At 41.1% G+C, this 19,836-nt stretch overlaps 1 protein-coding gene across 3 annotated transcripts in view; it reads left to right on the plus strand.

The window, feature by feature from the left end:
* Positions 1-853: 853 nt before the first annotated feature.
* The window catches only part of LOC132482932 (probable helicase senataxin), a 73,477-nt gene continuing 54,494 nt past the window's right edge, over positions 854-19,836 (plus strand). For 2 of the 3 annotated variants that reach the window (XM_060088193.1, XM_060088195.1), the window contains exons 1-7: positions 854-959; positions 1,762-1,878; positions 10,381-10,564; positions 11,815-12,025; positions 13,991-14,100; positions 17,626-17,845; positions 18,618-18,737. In XM_060088193.1, the coding sequence (XP_059944176.1) occupies positions 10,388-10,564; positions 11,815-12,025; positions 13,991-14,100; positions 17,626-17,845; positions 18,618-18,737 (838 nt within the window). In that variant the 5' untranslated portion in view covers positions 854-959; positions 1,762-1,878; positions 10,381-10,387. The remainder of the gene's footprint in view (positions 960-1,761; positions 1,879-10,380; positions 10,565-11,814; positions 12,026-13,990; positions 14,101-17,625; positions 17,846-18,617; positions 18,738-19,836) is intronic. The other variant, XM_060088194.1, reaches the window with a different exon arrangement.

Here is a 19,836-nt window from a genome sequence, read left to right on the forward strand (position 1 = left end):
TCACCCACTTCTTCCCTGGCTCGCCCCTTCTCATTCTTTGGTTAGGGTTTTCTGCTCAGTAAGATCGTCGCTGGCTGACCGGTCGGGATCGGGCCTAACTCAGCCTCTGCTTTCCTTTAGAGCCTTGATCAGAACTAGTAATTATTTGTTTTTCTGTCTCCTCTATTAGAGTATAAGCTAGTGGTGACGCCTCGTCGTTGAAGTCAGCAGTAAGCGTTAAAAGAAAAAAAAATGGGTAGTCTTCCCAGGGGGTTTTACTGTTATATTCTGTACTGTTTTTTCTCTTTCCAATACTTAATGTATCCCTTTTCTATGATACAAAGTATATACTTCCCCCAAAGTACGTGTTGATTACATATTATATTTTAGGTCTTTAAAGGAAATCTAAAGAGAAAAACAATTCCTTCGCAACCCGTAACACCCCTGCTGAAACTCCTGAGGCATCTAAAAGGGAAGAAAAAGTACTGGGCGGAAAAGACAGCATGGTAGGCGTCCAGGTGGCCTGGGGTGGGCGCATCGGCGGGCGGCTACTACCCGGAGAAATCCGGGGCAAGGCCGCGGTGAAACCTCGGCCTCAAGCTTTCCCCCCGCCCCCGCCCCTCACGGACGCTCCTGATTGGGCGAGCCCGGGAGGCCGGAAGTGACGCCACGCCAGGCTTCCCTGCCTCCAGGCGGAGCCCGGGCGTGTCTCTTCCCACGCCCCGCCCCTCGGGGCACCAAAACAAGAAAGCGGCGGCCGGGGTGGGGCCTGCGGACGGCCGACTCCGCGCAGAGGGCGGGGCCTGCGCTCGGGGCTTCTTTGGTTGGGTGGTCGGTTACGGATGTTGGCGACTGATCGCACGCCCGCACTTCCGTTCTCGGCCGACTGTTGAGTCGAGGCACGGAGGCGGAGGCTGGTTAGCGGCCGGGGGGAGGCCGAGACGGGTGAGGAGAGCGGTGGACTCATGGCTGCTGGCCCGGTGAGCGTGGGAGCGCGCACGGTGTAACCGTCGCAGTGTGTGAGGCCCGGGCGGGTGGGGTAGGGGCGGCGTGAGCTCGGCCGCGTCCCTCAGGACAGTTGCGGCGCCCATTGGGGCGCCCTCCGGTCCTCTCCCTTCGCGTCGTCTGCAGTGCCGTCCCGTGTGAGCTCTTCTGAGTCTGGGCGCTGCGTAGTTTCGGTGGGAGTGAGTGGGGTGTCTTGCTACAGAAAGTCTCTGTCCGCTCGACGCCCCCTGCTTTCTCCTGCTGGGGTTCGTGCCTTTGGAGAGTGTGCCCCTCCCGAGTGGCCACCTGACCCCTCCCTGCCCCACCTGAAGGCGATGGAGCGCTGACAGCCAGCCAGAGGGGCCTTTGCCATCCTCCCCACCTTCCAGGAGCGACGATGTGCCAAGACCCGTGTGGCCCAGAAGGAATCGGGCCCGAGGCTCGAAGGAAGAAGAACCCACGGCTGGTCAGTCAAAGTGGCAGAGATGTTAGCTACTGACGATTGTGGGGCTGAACTCACCTGCTAATTGCGGGACTTAATGACAAAGTGCCTCGCTCTACCCAGCGTGGGGACGAGGTCCCCCGTGGAGCCACTCCCCCTGTGGAGTCAGAATGGCAGTTGCACTGTTTCTTCATTCCTTGTTAGATCCACCGGCATGTTGTCTAACCTCTGGGAGCTTGAGCCCTGTCATCAAATGGTAATATTTGGTGGTTCTTTATAAGGATTGATGTGAAGCCCAGGTGAGAGAGCGAGTCTAAAAACCACTTCCTCAGTTTTGTTTTGCTTTGCTTTTTCAGAAATGTTCTTTTGGGGGCCAGAGTCTGGGTATATATGAATGCAGATCCTCACCCATTCTCAAATAAACCCAGGAATCTCGACTGAGAGGATCACTTCGCTGTAGGCCATTACCCCAGGTAATTATTTGTTTTTTTTTTTTTAATTTTAAATGTTTACATGTTTTATTATTTACTTGGTTGCATTGGGTCTTAGTTGCGGCAGGCGGGCTCCTTAGTTGTGGCATGCAAACTCTTAGTTGCGGCATGCATGTGGGATCTAGTTCCCAGACCCAGGGATCGAACCTGGGCCCCCTGCATTGGCAGCGTGGAGTCTTAACCAGTGTGCCACCAGGGAAGTGTCAGCAGTTATTTGTTAAATAGACATTTAAGACATTTTTTTCAGGCACTTAATATGTGCCAAGCCCTGAGAAGTAAGACAAAGGAAAAAAAAAATACAGAATGGATCCTTGCCTCCTATCAGACTCAGAATTGCTGAGGATGGAGCTTGTAGGTGGGAGACAGATAAGTAAACAGCTCAGCCTAACATGGTAAATGCAGTGATAGAGACCATGTACAAAGTCCTGAGGGGATAGAGAAAAAAGTCATCAAAGACAGATTGGAAGGGAGGGAATGAGTCAGACAAGCCTCCAGGCATGATGATGCTCAGAGGTAGTTCTCAAATCTGGCTGCCCCCGCCCCCGCCTCCGCCTCTGCCCCTGCCCCCGCAATATTTACTTATTTATTTATTCTGGCTGCGCTGGGTCTTAGTTGTGGCTTGCGAACTCTCAGTGGCAGCATGCATGTGGGATCTAGTTCCCAGACCAGGGCTCGAACCCCGGCCCCCTGCATTGGGAGTGCAGAGTCTTACCCCCTGGACCACCAGGGATGTCCCCCAAATCTGGCTTTTTATCAGACTTACTGGTGGAGTGTTTTTTAGAACACATCTGAATTTTCTCAGTGGTATCTCACCATGTGCTTTGCTAATTTTTTTGGCCAAGTTCCTTTGGTGAGTCTGATGCACATCCAGGGTTAAGAAGCAGGCAAAGGTATGAAGAGTAGGTGTCCAAGGCAGATGGAAGAGCTTCCATAAAGGCAGGTAATGCCAAACACCAGGAAGCATTTTAGGAAGTGCAAGTGAGGGGGAATGGCAAGAGATGATGCTGAAGCCAGGTCATGGAGAGCCTTGTGTGGTGAGGTCAGAAATTTTAATTTTATCGGCCAAAGGTAGAGGAGTCATTTGTGCTTTTAGAGTCTGGTTTTTGCTTTGGCCTTTGGCAGCACTTTGGAGGAAGAATTGATGGTGGATCAAACAAGAGGCAGATCATTTAGGTTTCTTCTGTAATCCAGACAAATAATGAAAATGTATTGAACTAAGGAAATGGCAGTCTCACTGAGAGTAAAGTACAGAGGTAATCAAGGTGGTAGACTCTATAGAACTTGTAGAGATGGGGGCTAAGGGAGGATAGTATAGGAGAATTCACAGGTTACTGGTTTGAAAAGTGAAGTCATGGTAATACCATGGATACAGAGAATACAGGACAGATAACACATTGATGGGAAGGACTTTGTTCTGTTCTGGTCCTGTTTACTTGGAGGCAACTGTCAAGTGAGTATAGATTCACTGTACAGTTGGATATTGAGTATGGTCAGCCTTCCATATCTTTGGGTTTCCCATCTGTGGATATAGAGGGCCAACTGTGTTCCCTGTACTCCACTATTTTATGGAAGGGACTTGAGCATCTGCAGATTTTGGTATGCATGGGGGGTACTCCTGGAACCAATCCCCTGCAGAAACTGAAGGGCAGCTGTATATCTTTGTGGAATTCTAGGCTAGGCTATCATTTATTGAGTAGCTGAAACACAAACATGGCATTGAGTTTTACCTACGTTCTCAGTCTTTGGGAAGCTTCATTATAAATAGTAGTTGAAGAAATAGGTTGAATTGTCACCCACAAAGAGGATATTGAATGAAGGGTTAGAGTCCTGAGGACAAACCTTTGGAAATGTTGATATGAAGCAGGGGGAAAAGGAACAGATGATTATGGGGGCTGGATAGAGGAAGTGAGAGAAGAATGTTGTGTTGTCGTAGATAAGGAATACATGCTTAGCAGTTTCATATGCTTTAGAGGAGTCCATTAAAGAACCTACTGGATTTGGTATTAAAGAGATTATTAGGGACTCTTGTGAAAACATTCAGTGAAACATAAGATAGAAGCCAGAGTGCAAAGGAGCTAAAGAAGTGAATCTAAATTATTTTTTCAAGGGGAGTTCCCTGGTGGTCCAGTGGTTAGGACTCGGCGCTTTCACAGCCGTGTCCCGGGTTCAATCCCTTGTCAGGGATCTAAACTAAGATCCCTCGAGCCGCTCAGCGTGGCCGAGGAAAAAAATAAATAAATAAAAGCAATTGCGAAGAAGTTTAAATAAATAAATTTTTAAAAAGTTTAGCTAGGAAGGATAGAAGAAAGTGATTGTTATTTGAAGTTTCTGGCCAGCTATTACTGATAAATGATATCCCCTGGATAAGTCAATAGAAAATTACAGTTATACCTCTGGTGAAGCATCCTATGTTATTGGCAAAAAAAACTGTGTCTCCGATGCACAGGAGCCGCTCTTACTTCTGTCATGCAGCTTGAGGATTCCCTGGACTCCCCAATTTGTGGTTCAGTAATGATTCCAAGCAGTAAAAACACTGATGAAATTAACAAAACTGTCCTCCAGAAGAACTGAATTGTACAAAAATTTGCAAGATTCATAGTCATCTACCAGCAGTTTTCCCTTAAAAGAAAAATTTCAGTATACCCTGTTCAGATTTTTTTGGGGCTTAGCTATCAGGCCAATGATGATTTTACTTTTAGGAACATAACCACACCCACTTATGGCCTTTGAGAGGAACTATGGAAACATGTTTCTATTTTTGATGTGCTGTAGCACTGTTCTCTCTGTTTTCTAAATTCCATGGCATTTATCTGTTATATGGCAGTAACTCCTATCTACTTTGAGAACATTTAGTTTGCTTTCTGGAATGTGGAAGTAGGCCAGCTCTCTGAGTGAGTGAAATAAAAAGCAGCCTCCATAATTTTTTTTTACTAGAAGGTTTATTTTGCTAACTAACTTCTCTGTTAATAATTATTTTAAAGTATACAACATTTTGGGCTTCCCCGGTGGCGCAGTGGTTGAGAGTCCGCCTGCCGATGCAGGGGACACGGGTTCGTGCCCCGGTCCGGGAAGATCCCACATGCCGCATGGAGCAGCTAGGCCCGTGAGCCATGGCCGCTGAGCCTGCGCGTCCCGAGCCTGTGCTCTGGGATGAGAGAGGCCACAGCAGTGAGAGGGCTGCGTACCGCAAAAAAAAAAAAAAAAGTATACAACATTTTATTTGTACTTCAGTACCTTGATTTTTTCAAAGTTGCAGTTGACTGCAGTCTTGTTTCCTGCTCAAGTCAAGCTTGAAACAACTGATGTTTGAGAAATCTTCCCTGAGTTTCATTTTCTGTCCTTGCATTGTCTAGAAGGGTGAAACTTGTTGAATTAGATTACATCACTGGAAAAACACAGCTTCTGCAGACTTTTAACTTCCTGGTATTATATTACTGGTTTTTCAAGTATGAGAAGTTTTTTGAGTGAGATTTATATTCTGCAGAAACATAGTGTCTATTCTGTTACTTCATATTCCCTAGTTTGCAGCACCCTTAAAAAATGTAATTGAATTAGAATTAGTGTTAGGAAAGGGCAGGACTCTCCAGCTGAACTAGCATATTACTTTTTTAATTTTTCACACAAGGGCTGTGTAACTCATGTTATCTTTCTGCTCTACTTTTCAGGAAGCTCCTAAATTAGGCCTTATTGAAATTAAATTTCTTCTAAATAAGTTTTGATTTCTCTCCCTTTTTAAATTGCCTTCTAAAATGTCTTTTTCTTTATACTTTAATGTTGAAAGCTGCCCTGAATTCTTTTCAGAAGCATGAAGAAAGTATACAGTTAATATTTAATAAATTTTAAAAATCAGTTCACAAGACAAATACATGTTTTTGATTGTACAGAAACTATAAATACTGTCAAGATGTGATCAGTTTCCCATTAGCAGAGCTTATTATGCACTCTGAATTTTTGGGTGATAATGCATTCAAAAATGTAACATTGTCAAGTTTCTGTACCCAAGTATTCAATGACTTGGGTCATGTTTCTTAACCTTTTATTGTCCCTTCTCCCTCTCTGAAAGGAAACGTTTAAGACATTTCTTTCCTATGAATTTCCCATGAATTTTAATACCAGCAATATATTATATACTTCTTTATGTAATGTCCATATACCTGTGCTTTATATGTAAAAAGAGTAGGATGTGTTCCACTAACCAGTTTTCATCTCCTTGAGGATGATGCCACTCCTGATGAGAATGCATGGATTAGGATCATCCAGTTAGGAAATGAACTTCATTGGGTTTACAGTTGGGTTTGTAACTTTTTTCCCATCAGGCTGATATACATTCATTAGATAATGAAGGTCAAGTTTTCAAGATCGGTTTTGTTGGGTAATTTCCTGGCCCAATTCCCAATAAAATGTTTCCATATGATAGAACACTTGGTTCGATTTCCCTTGGGTGTGGTTTTCTTCATTTTTGTCAAAGACTGGCTAATAGCTGTTTGGCTAATACATTGAGTTTGATGTTTTTCGCATGAATAGACTGGGGTTGTGGGTTTGGGGAAGCATACTGCAGAGTTGAAGTTCCTGCCTCATCACATTGTGTCAGGGGTTACCAACACGACTTAACCACTGGTGATGTTAACCTTGATCACTTGGTTTGAGGTTGTGTTTGCCAGGTGTCTCCACCATAAGTGTGATTTTCACTTTGCATACTTTCTTATTTGGAAGTGTTTCACCAAGTCCAGCCCTCACTCAAGATAGGGTGGGATTAAGCTCCACTTCCTGGAATGGGGAGTAACTGTATATATTATTTGCAATTCTTCTATAAGGAAAGTTTGTTCCTTCCCCTACATTTGTTTATTCCTTCATTTGTATCAGTATGGATTCATGTATATTTATACTGTGGGTGATAATCCAATATTACATTATTTTGTTACTCAGATTGTTTCAGCTTTGGCCGCTGGGAGCTCTTCAGGTTGGTGTCTAATATGTCCCTTTGACATGCCCCCATCCTTTTGTGTTTTGTGCACTTTGTTTCTGTTCCGGGCTTCCCTGGTGGCTCAGTGGTTGAGAGTCCGCCTGCCAGTGCAGGGGACACGGGTTCGAGCCCTGGTCCTGGAAGATCCCACATGCTGTGGAGCAACTGGGCCTGTGCGCCACAACTACTGAGCCTGCGCTACAGAGCCTGCAGGCCACAACTACTGAGCCTGTGCTCTAGAGCCTGAGAGCCACAACTACTGAGACCACATGCCACAACTACTGAGGCCCACGTGCCTGGAGCCCGTACTCCACGAGATTGGCCACCGCAATGAGAAGCCCACGCGCCACAACAAAGAGTGGCCTCTGCTTGCTGCAGCTGGAGAAAGCCAGCACGCAGCAACGAAGACCCAACGCAGCTAAAAATAAATAAATTAAAATTTAAAAAGTCCCCCACTATTATTGTGTTACTGTTGATTTCCACTTTTATAGCTGTTAGCAGTTGCCCTACATATTGAGATGCTCCTATTTTGGGTGCATATATATTTATGATTGTTATATCTTCTTCTTGGGTTGATCCCTTGATCATTGTGTAGCATCCTTTCTTGTCTCTTGTAACATTCTTTATTTTAAAGTCTATTTTATCTGATATGAGTATTGGTACTCCAGCTTTCTTTTGATTTCCATTTGCCTGGAATATCTTTTTCCATCCCCTCACTTTCAGTCTGTAACTGTTCCTAGGTCTGAGGTGGGTCTCTTGTAGGCAGCATATATATGGGTCTTGTTTTTGTATGCATTCAGCGAGCCTGTGTCTTTTGGTTGGAGCATTTAATCCATTCATGTTCAAGGTAATTATTGATATGTATGTTCCTATTACCATTTTCTTAATGGGTATGGGTTTGTTTTTGTAGGCCGTTTTCTTTTGTGTTTCCCACTTAGAGAAGTTTCTTTAGCATTTGTTGTAGAGCTGGTTTGGTGGTGCTGAATTCTCTTTGCTTTTGGTTGTACGTAAAGCTTTTGATTTCTCCGTTGAATGTGAATGAGCTCCTTGCCAGGTAGAGTAATCTTGGTTGTAGGTTCTTCCCTTTCATCACTTTAAATATATCGTGCCACTCCCTTCTGGCTTGTAGAGTTTCTGCTGAGAAATCAGCTGTTAACCTTATGGGACTTCCCTTGTATGTTATGTGTCATTTTTCCATTGTTGTTTTCAGTAATGTTTCTTTGTTTTTAATTTTTGTCAATTTGATTACTATGTGTCTTGGCGTGTTTGTCCTTGGGTTTATCCTGCCTGGGATTCTCTGCGCTTCCTGGACTTGGGTGGCTATTTCCTTTCCCATGTTAGGGAAGTTTTTGACTATCATCTCTTCAAATATTTTCTTGGGTCCTTTCTGTCTCTCTTCTCCTTCTGGGACCCCTGTAATGCGAATGTTGTTGTGTTTAATGTTGTCGCAGAGGTCTCTTAGGCTGTCATCATTTCTTTTCATTCTTTTTTCTTTAGTCTGTTCCGCAGCAGTGAATTCTACCATTCTGTCTTCCAGATCACTTATCCGTTCTTCTGACTCAGTTACTCTGCTGTTGATTCCTTCTAGTGTATTTTTCATTTCAGTTATTGTATTGTTCATCTCTGTTTGTTCTTTAATTCTTCTAGGTGTTTTTTCTTTAATTCTTGTAGGGCTTTGTTAAACCTTTCTTGCATCTTCTCGATCTTTGCCTCCATTCTTTTTCCAAGGTCCTGGGTCATCTTCACTGTCATTTTCCTGAATTCTTTTTCTGGAAGGTTGCCTATCTGCACTTCATTTAGTTGTTTTTCTGGGGTTTTATTTTGTTCCTTCATCTGGTACAAAGTACTCTCTGCCTTTTCATTTTGTCTTTCTTTCTGTGAATAGGGTTTTCCTTCCACAGGCTGCAGGATTGTAGTTCTTCTTGCTTCGGCTCTCTGCCCTCTGGTGGCTGAGGCTACCTAAGAGGCTTGTGCAGGCTTCCTGATGGGAGGGACTGGTGGTGGGTAGAGCTGGGTGTTGCTCTGGTGGGCAGAGCTCAGTCAAACTTTAATCTGCTTATCTGCTGATGGGTGGGGCTGGGTTCCCTCCCTGCTGGTTGTTTGGCCTGAGGCGACCTAGCACTGGAGCCTACCTGGCTCTTTGGTGGGGCTAATGGCGGACTCTGGAAGGGTTCCCACCAAGGAGTACTTCCCAGAACTTCTGCTGCCAGCGTCCTTGTCCCCACGGTGAGCCACAGCCATCTCCCCCCCCTGCCTCTGCAGGAGACCCTCCAACACTAGCAGGCAGGTCTGGTTCAGTCTCCTATGGGGTCACTGCTCCTTCCCCTGGGTCCCAGTGCTCACACTACTTTGTGTGTGCCCTGCAAGAGTGGAGTCGGTTTCCCCCAGTCCTGTCAAATTCCTGCAATCAAATCCTGCTAGCCTTCAAAGTCTGATTCTTCAGGAATTCTTCCTCCCGTTGCCGGACCCCCAGGTTGGGAAGCCTGACATTGGGCTCAGAACCTTCACTCTAGTGGGTGGACTTTGTGGTATAAGTGTTCTCCAGTTTGTGAGTCACCCGCCCAGCAATTATGGGATTTGATTTTATTGTGACTGCGCCCCTCGTCATTGCAGCTTCTCCTTTGTCTTTGGATGTGGGGTATCTTTTTTGGTGAGTTCTAGTGTCTTCCGGTTGATGATTATTCAGCAGTTAGTTGTGGTTCTGGTGCTCTCTCAAGAGGGAGTGAGCGCACATCCTGTACTCCGCCATCTTGAACCAATCTCTGAAATTAATTTCATTTAACCCTTTTTACTTGAGTTTGGATGGTGGAGGCTGGCTCTGATGGTAGTATAAAACCCCAAATTGGAGACAGTCAAAAACTGTAAGTTTCAAACTTAGTAGGAATAGGTTTGTAGCTATTATATTTGCAGCCATTACAGTTTATACTGCGTTGATGAGCAGTGAGTTATGGCCAGCTGTTCATACACACATGTGCAAATTCATGTGTATATATACTTCCTAACCAAGAGAAAATTCTCTATATGAGTTTTTGTTATTAGTATGGACTAATATTTGTAGATTTCTAAGGTTTCCAGGGATTTCTGGACCAGGGCCTCAGGGAATGTGAAAGGTTTCCTGAGCTTTTCACTTGACTCCAGTACATGATTAGAACACTCCAAAATCTGTACTTTGAAAACATTGATAATTCTATGTCTCTGTATATAATTTCCCATCAGTACTGTATAGTTTTGAGCCGGCTTTATAACACAGCTGTATGTTGCCTTATGATGTTTATTACTAACTGCTTTCATTTCATTATTTTTCACGTGTCACAGGTAAAGTTTTTACGAGTAAGCTCAGATTGAGTTTAGCCAGTGATTGATAAGCTGGCCAGCAGAATGTTCTGGATGTGGTCGAGGCACATTGTAAGTTGAAGACATGATCATTAGTAGGAAATGTACCCATTCTCCACCAGAATAGGCCTGAAGTGTTGTGTGTTTTTTTTTCTTTAGTCTTTCCATGTCTTCTTTTCTGGATACAGGTACAGAATGAGCACATGTTGTTGGTGTACACCAGGTGGTATTTCCACCATTGACTTCCTGCAACGCTACGCATCCGAGACCCACTCCAGTGAATTTCAAACAGCTGATGAAGACCTCTGCTACTGCTTAGAATGTGTGGCGGAATACCACAAAGCAAGGGATGAATTGCCATTCTTACATAAGGTACTTTACATTAATTGGGCAGTATTTTTCAGAGCTTGATAACTAGTAAAAGAATAAATTTGAACTCTGTTGGAATCATTCAGGGAACTGAAAATGTGATTTAAACTGTGAATGCTAATATACGTGTAGTATGTAACTCATAGCCTGGTAGATAGTAGGTGCTGAATAAATGCTTATTGATTGATGGAATTGAATTGAAATCTAAAGCAGAATTTTATAATCCTCCACTTTTAGACATTTTGATGTGAAACAGTTTCATGAAATGAAGTGACGTATGGGGTTTTGTGGGTTCATGTTTTAATGTCGTTGTGTTTGACATTGTTAACAGCCAGGTATCTGAATGGCTTGGGTTATTCTTTTATTGGCTAATATTTTTTTTTCCCTCTCTTCAGTTTTTAATGTTAAGTGCTATAAATCAATAAAGACAAACATTTTTTCATTCACAGTAACCAAAGTGAAACATATAATTTTAAATATGTGGCTTTGAATATTGGTTTATTATATTTATCTGATGAGAAATGGAATACGGATCATAGAGTTACGTATAATAATATAGAAGAGAGGAGGGGGATGATTAGTTACGAACCTTTTGAGGAAAACCTTTACGTTTACAAAGTTGCCTAGCGATGAAGCTAACCAATGCCTTTATGCTAAAGCTGATGTTTCAAGGTAATTACCTATGGCTGGAACGTAGAAGGGAAGTCAGAGAAGGTCCAGCTTGTGCCTTGGTAAAGAAGCTCCAACTTCTCATTTCCTTTTCAATAGAGTATAGTTGACAGTGCTGTTGATAGCAAAACTCTGCAAGAGCAATGTTGTAAACATCTCATGCTCTATGTACTCATGTTCATGTATCATAAAAGCCACTTTTATTTTTATGTTCAGTGACTGTTTTCTTTAAATCTAATATATGAGGTTTAGTCCTTTTTTTTTTTTGTGGTATGTGGGCCTCTCACTGTTGTGGCCTCTCCTGTTGGGGAGCACAGGCTCTGGACGTGCAGGGTCAGATGCCATGGCTCACGGGCCCAGCCTCTCTGCGGCATGTGGGATCTTCCCGGACTGGGGCACGATCCCATGTCCCCTGCATCGGCAGGCAGACTCTCAACCACTGTGCCACCAGGGAAGCCCTGGTTCTTCTTTAAACTTCTGAATTTTTATACTTAGAAAAAGGCTTTCTAGAAGGATCGTCACATCCAGTATATTTTGTTGCTAATAAGATATAAAGCACACTGCCCGTTTTTCTTTTCCTGTAGGTTTTATGGGAATTAGAAACCTCACGTCTCATAAATCACTTTGAAAAGGCCATGAAGGGAGAAATTGGAGACGATGACGAGTTATATATAGTAGACAACAATGGAGAGGCACAGATGTTTGACCTTACAGGCCAAGACTTTGAAAATAAGCTTCGAGTTGCTCTTCTTGAAGTACTGAAATATCCTTATTTGCTTTTACATGAGCGTGTTAGTGAGTATCTTGGGTGTTTCACAGTTGTATCATTTTTTTATTTTAAGAATTGTAAAAATTTGGGTTGATCTATATTGAAAATCTGTTTCTTAAACATATACTTAGGATACTCTTTTTTTCCAAACGTTTTATTTTGAGCATTTCCAAACCTAGAAAAGTGAATTACACAGTGAATACCATATACACACCACATAGATTGTACAGCTGCTGATATCTTGCTGTATTTGCTTTATCACATATTTATTCATCTATCCATTCAATTAATTTTCATTCTTGGAATTTGTCTGTAGCAAGGTTTTTCAAACTTGGCACTGTTGACATTTTGGACTGGATAATTCTTGGTGGGTGAGGGACATGCTGTTTATTGTAGGATGTTTAGCAGCATCCCTGGCCTCTCTCCACTAGATGCTGGTAGTGACTTGCTCTCCCTATTACCCTAGTTGTGACAAGCAAAAATGTCTCCAGATATTGCCAAATGTCCCTTGGGAGTTGGGGGTCAGGGCCAGTGGGGGACAAAATCGCCAGGTTGAGAACCACTGTTCTGTAGTAGTTTTCAGTAATCACAATGGCATAGCATATTATGTCTGCCTAGATTTTGGCCATTTATATTTGCATTTCTTAATATGAATCTCTTGAAGACATTTTCCTGATCTGTCAAATCTAACGAAATAACAGTACCTTTAAGGCACCCACTACTGTATCTAGTCCACATTCAGATTTTCCCAGTAGTTGCAAAATGTGTTTTTGGATGATTTATTTAAATTAGAGTCCAATCAGGGACTGTGCATTTGGTTCCATTTGGTTCCATATTTCTTACATCTCTTTTAATCCAAAATAGTTTACTTTTACGTATGTGTTCACAGGTATAGATATAGTTAGATAAATAGATAGATGGATAGATAGATAGATAGATTTTTTGTCATAACTTTGACTTGCTGAGACCAGATGGTTGCCCTAAAGAATAATGTGCTTCCTGGACTTTTCTGATTTCTTCCTTGTCATGTTATTTGACTCGTTTCTCTATCCTCTGTATTTTCAGTAAATTGAAAAGTATATCTAAAGATTTATTAGATAAATCAGTTCTTTCTAAATAAATTCAAAATAACTAGATTTTTAAATTCGAACAAGTCATTTTTCAAACATTTATTAAAGAGTACCATATCCAGAAAACTATATAAGCTTGATTTTTCATAAACTAAACATACTTGTGTAGCTGGCACCCAGGTCAAGAAACAAAACATCATCAACACACCAGAAGCTCTCCTCTTACTTTTCCAGTCATTGTTCCTCCTTCCCAAAGCTAACCACTGTCACTACAATATTCTTTGAAGCTTGACAAAATAAAGTTGATTCATCTGATATGGTAAATGTAGGAGTCTATTCAATATACTTTTGAAAGAGTGATGAAGAAATTTCCATAAAGCAACAGGGATTAGGATAGTGCTGGTACAGATAGACTCATGGAGCAGTGTAGAGAGTCCAGAAGTAAACCGAATATATTTGGGGAATTTACTCTGTGGTGATGATAGCATTTCAAACCAGTGGAGAAAATGGATTACTCAGTAACTGAGAGTAGGACAAAATAGCCATTTGGGGGACAAAGTTGATTTTATCAGTGCGGTACAAGATAAAGCCCTCATGGATCAAAATGTAAAATGCTAATGGAATTGGACCTATAGCCATACTTCTAAGAAGGTGCCCTCTGGAGATAATTATGCCCAGTGTGAAAAAAGATGTTTGTACTAGGAAAGAGCAATTCATAGGCACACACTATGATCAACCTACCCGTCTTTCAGCAGCTAAATATCATTCCTACATTTACAGCATTTTTATGCCTCAGTTTAAAAAAAAAAGGAGCAACTTTTCATTTACTTACAGAGCAACTGAAGGAGCCAAATTTAGGGAATCTTGATAACGTTGATAAGATGTATGTCTTATGTTTACTGCCTTATTTTTTCTATTTAGATGAATTATGCGTTGAAGCACTTTGCCGGATGGAACAAGCTAACTGCTCCTTTCAGGTTTTTGACAAACATCCAGGGATCTATTTGTTTTTGGTCCATCCCAATGAAATGGTGAGTGTGAGTGTTAGGCAGTGGAAGAGGGGATATTTTATTTTTGCACCTATAGTATAGATAACTATAATAGAGGTTTTTGATGTGTACTTTGTTTAAAATATTTGCCAAAGTTATTCTCTTGTTGTTGTAACATTACTGCAGTTAAGGAGGGGGTGCTGGGGGGGCTCAAAGAAGAGAGTTAAAAGAGTAGGGAAACAGTTCTGACAGGTGATGCTTCAGTTTAAAAGACAAATGAGGCAATAATCTGAACTTTCAGTGTGTTGACCTGAACTAACGAAGAAGGAGAGTTCTCTCTTGCTTTTCTTGCTTGCCTGCCCCGCTCCAAGCACATGGAAATACCAGTTAAAACACTTGAAATAATTATTTTGCTAATAGATGAGATTTTTAACAGGTGATGGGGTAGAGGGGAGGACAAGGAGATTCAGTTCCTAGGTGCCAGACAGGAAGAGGAGCATGAGAATCAGAACAGTAGGTAGACAGAAGCAGAGAGCAACACCAGAGGCTTGGAACCTGACTTTGAGCTGATTGCTCGAGTTTGAGGACGTATCATCATGTGGCGAAGCAGTGTGTGCAGTAGGACCTGTGCACGTTGTCCTCTAGAACTGAGTTACAACGTTAAGGCAATAGCCATGAAGGGTTGCTCTGCCAATAGAAGGATAGTAAAGAGGCTTTTTTTTTAAGTGGCGAAGAAAGAACACGGTAATGGGGTTTCCAGTCAGAATGGTGGTGAATTTCAGTCTCCTTTGTGCCAAACCCAAACAATGATAGAAAAAAATTCAAAAAGTGGAATTCTAAAACGTATAATCACACTTTTCAAAGGATAAATGTTTCTTTGGACCAGTAATGGAACAGAAATACAAAGTGATACATGGTGGAAACCTGTATGTCGGCCTGGGTGGCTGTAGGTAGCAGGGGACTGAGTTTGTGCATGATAATAAGAATTACAAGTCTACTCCAGGCAAGGGTAGAACCAGAGTCGAGGCCTGTGCTTAAAATAAGGGTGGGGCTTTCCTGCCTGTGAAAGAAGACTGACAGAAAGTACAGCCAGCTGCTCTCTGGGACTGGCTTTCTTAAAGCTGCAAAGCAGTAGAGGAAGCAGGTCCAGCTGAGCAACCAGGACCTGGGCCAAGCACTTGCAGACTTGGTGGCTGGGTCTGCAGGGCCAGGAATGACTGTATTCTTCATTATATATGTGTTTTTTAGGTGAGGAAACTGAGACAGGAGACTTAACCACAGTTTCACAGGCTAGTATGGTGACTGGGATTTGTATATAGGCAGCCTGATCCAGAGCCCTAATGCTTTTTTTTAAAGTTTTTATTTGAAAATACTTTAAAATTTTCAGAAAATTCTCAAAAATAAAAAAGTAGAAAACACCTGTATATTCTTTAGCTGTATTCACCAGTTACTAATGTTTCACTCCATTTGTTCTGTCATTTGCTTTCAGTTAACTACAAAGCTGTTTGTTTTCTGAACCATTTGAGAGTAGGTTGCATGTATCATAGCCTTTTGCCCGTAAATACTTCAGTGTATATTTCCTAATAATAAGAATATTCTCACAATATTACAAACTTCAGTGACTTCAACATTGACACAGTAAGGTCTGTTTTCCAGTTGTGTCGTGTGATCCAGTGTACTTGGTAGCATTTTCCCCCTGTACTCCAGTATCCAGACCAGGATCAGGATTTACATGTAGTTGTGTTACATTAGTCTCCCTTAATCTGTAACATTTCCGCAGCCTATCTTTGTCTTTTATGACAATTACATTTCTGAAGAATAGTCATTTCTGCCTCCCTCCCATTTACAAAAAATAGAATGCTTATCATTTTGGGTTTGCCTGATGCTTGCGCATGGTTAGGCTTCGGTTATACGTTCCAACTGGAATACTACATAAGTGAAGGATGTTATGTCCTTCTCAGGGTGTCAGATATACAGGCATGCCATATCATTCGGCCTCTCATGGTGATGTTAATTTTGATCATCTAGTTGAGGTGTTGTCCAGTTTCTTCATTGTACAATGTCTATTTCTTAAGTACTGTAAGATCACATAAATACCTTACTCCTCACCAAAATGTTCTCCTAAATTTAGCATTACCTAATGGTTCTTCCCTGAGCCAGTTTTTCTAAGATTGCAAAATAGTTTCAACCCCAGCACTTTACACGTTTACCAGTCAGCACTTGACATTGATTATACTATAATCAAGAGCCATTTTCCCTGCTCTTCATTTATTCATCTGTTTATCATAAGTTATAGACTCATTGATTCCTTTGTATTTTTTTTTCGATAGCTTAAAATCCATTACTTAATTATGTTGGCATAGAGCCCATTGTTTTGTCCACTAGTTCTATGTGTTGCAAACTTTTCTGCCCATAACCTAAAATATAAATAGTAAAATAGTAAAAATATTCTTTATCGAGTTCACACACATATATAGACATGTGCGACCTAAACATTTCACAAAACAATACTTACTGTTACTATGAAGGAAGCCCACTGATTTTTTTAAAAATTTTATTTAGTATTTAAGGTTGGTTGTGATCACTAAATTCAGTTTGTAGCGCAGAATAAATTTAAAATCACTTCCCTATGCTATATCGCCATGTAGAGGTGACCTTTGATTTCTTCTGAGTTTTCTCTTTTCATTTTTCTTTCCTTTTTTAACTTTACAAACATACAAAAATAGATTGGTGTAGTGAACCCCCATATATCCATCACTGTGCTTCATCTGTTATCAATATGTGGTCAATATTCTACTCCTGTTCAGTTTAGTTAACGCAAATCTTAGACATCAGAGCATTTCATCCATAAAATACTTTAGTACATGTATCAAAAAGTTAAGTGCTCTTTAAAAAGAACAATTACATCAACACACTTAGAATAATAATAATATATTTCTAGTCAGTGTTTGAGTGGAAGTTATTATCTCAAAAATGCTTTATTAGGGTTAGATCAAATCAGGATCAAGTAAGGTTCACACGTCGCATTCCAGTTGACCCTTGATCAACATGGGTTTGAACTGCATGGGTCCCCTTATAAACAGATTCTTTTTAATAGCATGTAGTATAGTACTACACAGTTCGAGGTTAGTTGAGTCCATGATGCAGAACCAGGATATGGAGGGCTGCCAACTATGTTATATTCAAATTATATTAGTGTATTCAACTACGCAGAGGGTAGGTGCCCCTAACCCTTGTGTGTTGTTCAAAGTTCAATTGTAATTAATATCTTCCGTATTTTTTTTTTCTGTCATCATGGACCTTTTGGTTTATTTCCTTTAAATGTCTGAAAATCATGTATTTTTCCTAAAGTACTTTATTCTATATGATAGTTTCTGTCTTCCAGTTTTATTGAGGTATAATTGACATACAGCACTGTATAAGTTTAAGATATACGGTGTAATGATCTTTTTAAAGTATTTGATGTATCTTGTGTCCTCTGTAGTCTGTAGAGAATCTTATTTTAACTGTATTCTTTCTGTAGACAATAGTGTGTTAAATGAAGTAATGAATGTGTTACACTTTTAGGTTTCGCGTTGGGCTATCCTGACAGCAAGAAACTTGGGGAAAGTGGACAGAGATGATTATTATGACTTACAGGAGGTTTTGACTTGCCTTTTTAAAGTTACTGAGTTGGGGCTTTTAGAAAGTCCAGACATTGATACTTCTTCTGTCCTTGAGAAGGGTAAACTGATTCTTCTGCTTTCACACATGTATGATACTGCCAACTACAAAAACTATTGGTTAGGTGAGTATTGTTCCTACACACATATAATTAGTATTTTCCAATATTTCTTATGATTATCCTGCAAGGGAAGGGATCTCTTCTGGTAATCTGATGAAAATTGCTAAATAAAGGATTTCATAGTTCACAATTCTTGTTCTGTCATTAAATTGACTATTACAACATCTTGTCTTTAAACATTTCTTATCCTGGAAATCATCTGTGTAAGAGGTACATTTTCAAGTATGGCAAATAGATCTTTTATTTGAGGCAGTATTAGATGTTACCGTATTAGCACAGCAGCTGAACTTAATAGGGTTTTGATCTCTTGAAACAGAGGTTTAATACCTCTTTTCCCATCTGTAAAATATTTCCTGGGAGAAAGCGATACTAACTTTGGTTTTCATCAAGTTGTATATTGACTTAAAGTAGTTCTGTCCTACTTCATTGATTCAGAGTCTTACAGTCATGTGTATATTTGGCAGTGATTGGTACTTGAAATATAGTGATCTTAAAATTTAAGGGGTCTTTGATATTATGAGATGCAAATTGTGTGGTAGGCATTTTGGAAATGGTTTTCTAACCAGGTTCGTGCCATTTTCCCTTTTTATTCAGTCTAAAGTTCTGTTCTTAGGAGGAGGAGTTGTATATGAATATCTCAGACTTCAATGTCTGAGGCACTGGATACTGTTTGGTTTCATCTTACTGCCTTGTTATTCTTTTGCCAACTAAACTGGAGAAGACATTAGAACAGTTTCATTTAATCAATTCAAGAAAACTATACGTGATCTTACAGGTATTTGCATGTTGCTGACCATTCTTGAGGAGCAAACCATGGATTCACTGTTGTTGGGCTCAAACAAACAGAATGATTTTATGCAATCAATACTTCACGCCATGGAGAGACAATCAGATGGTAATAAACTTTATTTGCTGACTATTGTTATGATGGTGCACTTTGAAAATACTAGTGTCACTGTAAGAATTTGGGTGTATGATGTGGAGGAAAGAAAGAATGAACATTTTATGGTTTTGGTCATAGAGTCAGAATTTTTAATTGGAAAGGACCTTCAGAGTTTAACTCAGCACGTTACTTTCATAAAAGAAGAAACTGAAGCCCAAGGAAGTTAACTTACTTTTGAAAAAAATAATTAATTTATTTTTGGCTGTGTTGTGTCTTTGTTGCTGTGCATGGGCTTTCTCTAGTTGCAGCGAGCGGGGGCTACAGATTCTTTCTTTAACATCTTTATTGGAGTATAATTGCTTTACAATGGTGTGCTAGTTTCTGCTGTATAACAAAGTGAATCAGCTACACATATACATATATCCCCATGTCCCCTCCCTCTTGCGTCTCCCTTCCACACCCCCATCCCACCCATCTAGGTGGTCACAGAGCACCAAGCGGATCTCCCTGTGCTCTGTGGCTTCTTCCCACTAGCTATTTTACATGTGGTAGTCCATGCCACTCTCTCACTTCATCCCAGCTTACCCTTCCCTCTCCCCGTGTCCTCACGTCCATTCTCTATGTCTGCGTCTTTATTCCTGTCCTGCCCCTAGGTTCTTCAGAACCTTTTTTTTTTTTAGATTCCATATGTAAGTGTTAGCATACAGTATTTGTTTTTCTCTTTCTGACTTACTTCACTCTGTACCACAGACTCTAGGTCCATCCACCTCACTACAAATAACTCGATTTCGTTTCTTTTTTATGGCTGAGTCATATTCCATTGTATGTATAGCCACATCTTTATCTATTCATCTGTCGATGGACACTTGGGTTGCTTCCATGTCCTGGCTCTTGTAAATAAAGCTGCAGTGAACATTGTGGTACATGGCTGTTTTTGGATTATGGTTTTCTCAGGGTATATTCCCAGGAGTGGAATTTCTGGGTCATATGGTAGTTCTATTTTTAGTTTTTTCAGGAACCTCCATACTGTTCTCCATAGTGGCTGTATCAATTTATATTCCTACCAATAGTGCAAGAGGGCTCCCTTTTCTCCACACCGTCACCAGCATTT

This window comes from Mesoplodon densirostris (genome assembly GCF_025265405.1).
Source record: "Mesoplodon densirostris isolate mMesDen1 chromosome Y unlocalized genomic scaffold, mMesDen1 primary haplotype SUPER_Y_unloc_1, whole genome shotgun sequence".
In the NCBI taxonomy this organism is placed as follows: domain Eukaryota; kingdom Metazoa; phylum Chordata; class Mammalia; order Artiodactyla; family Ziphiidae; genus Mesoplodon; species Mesoplodon densirostris.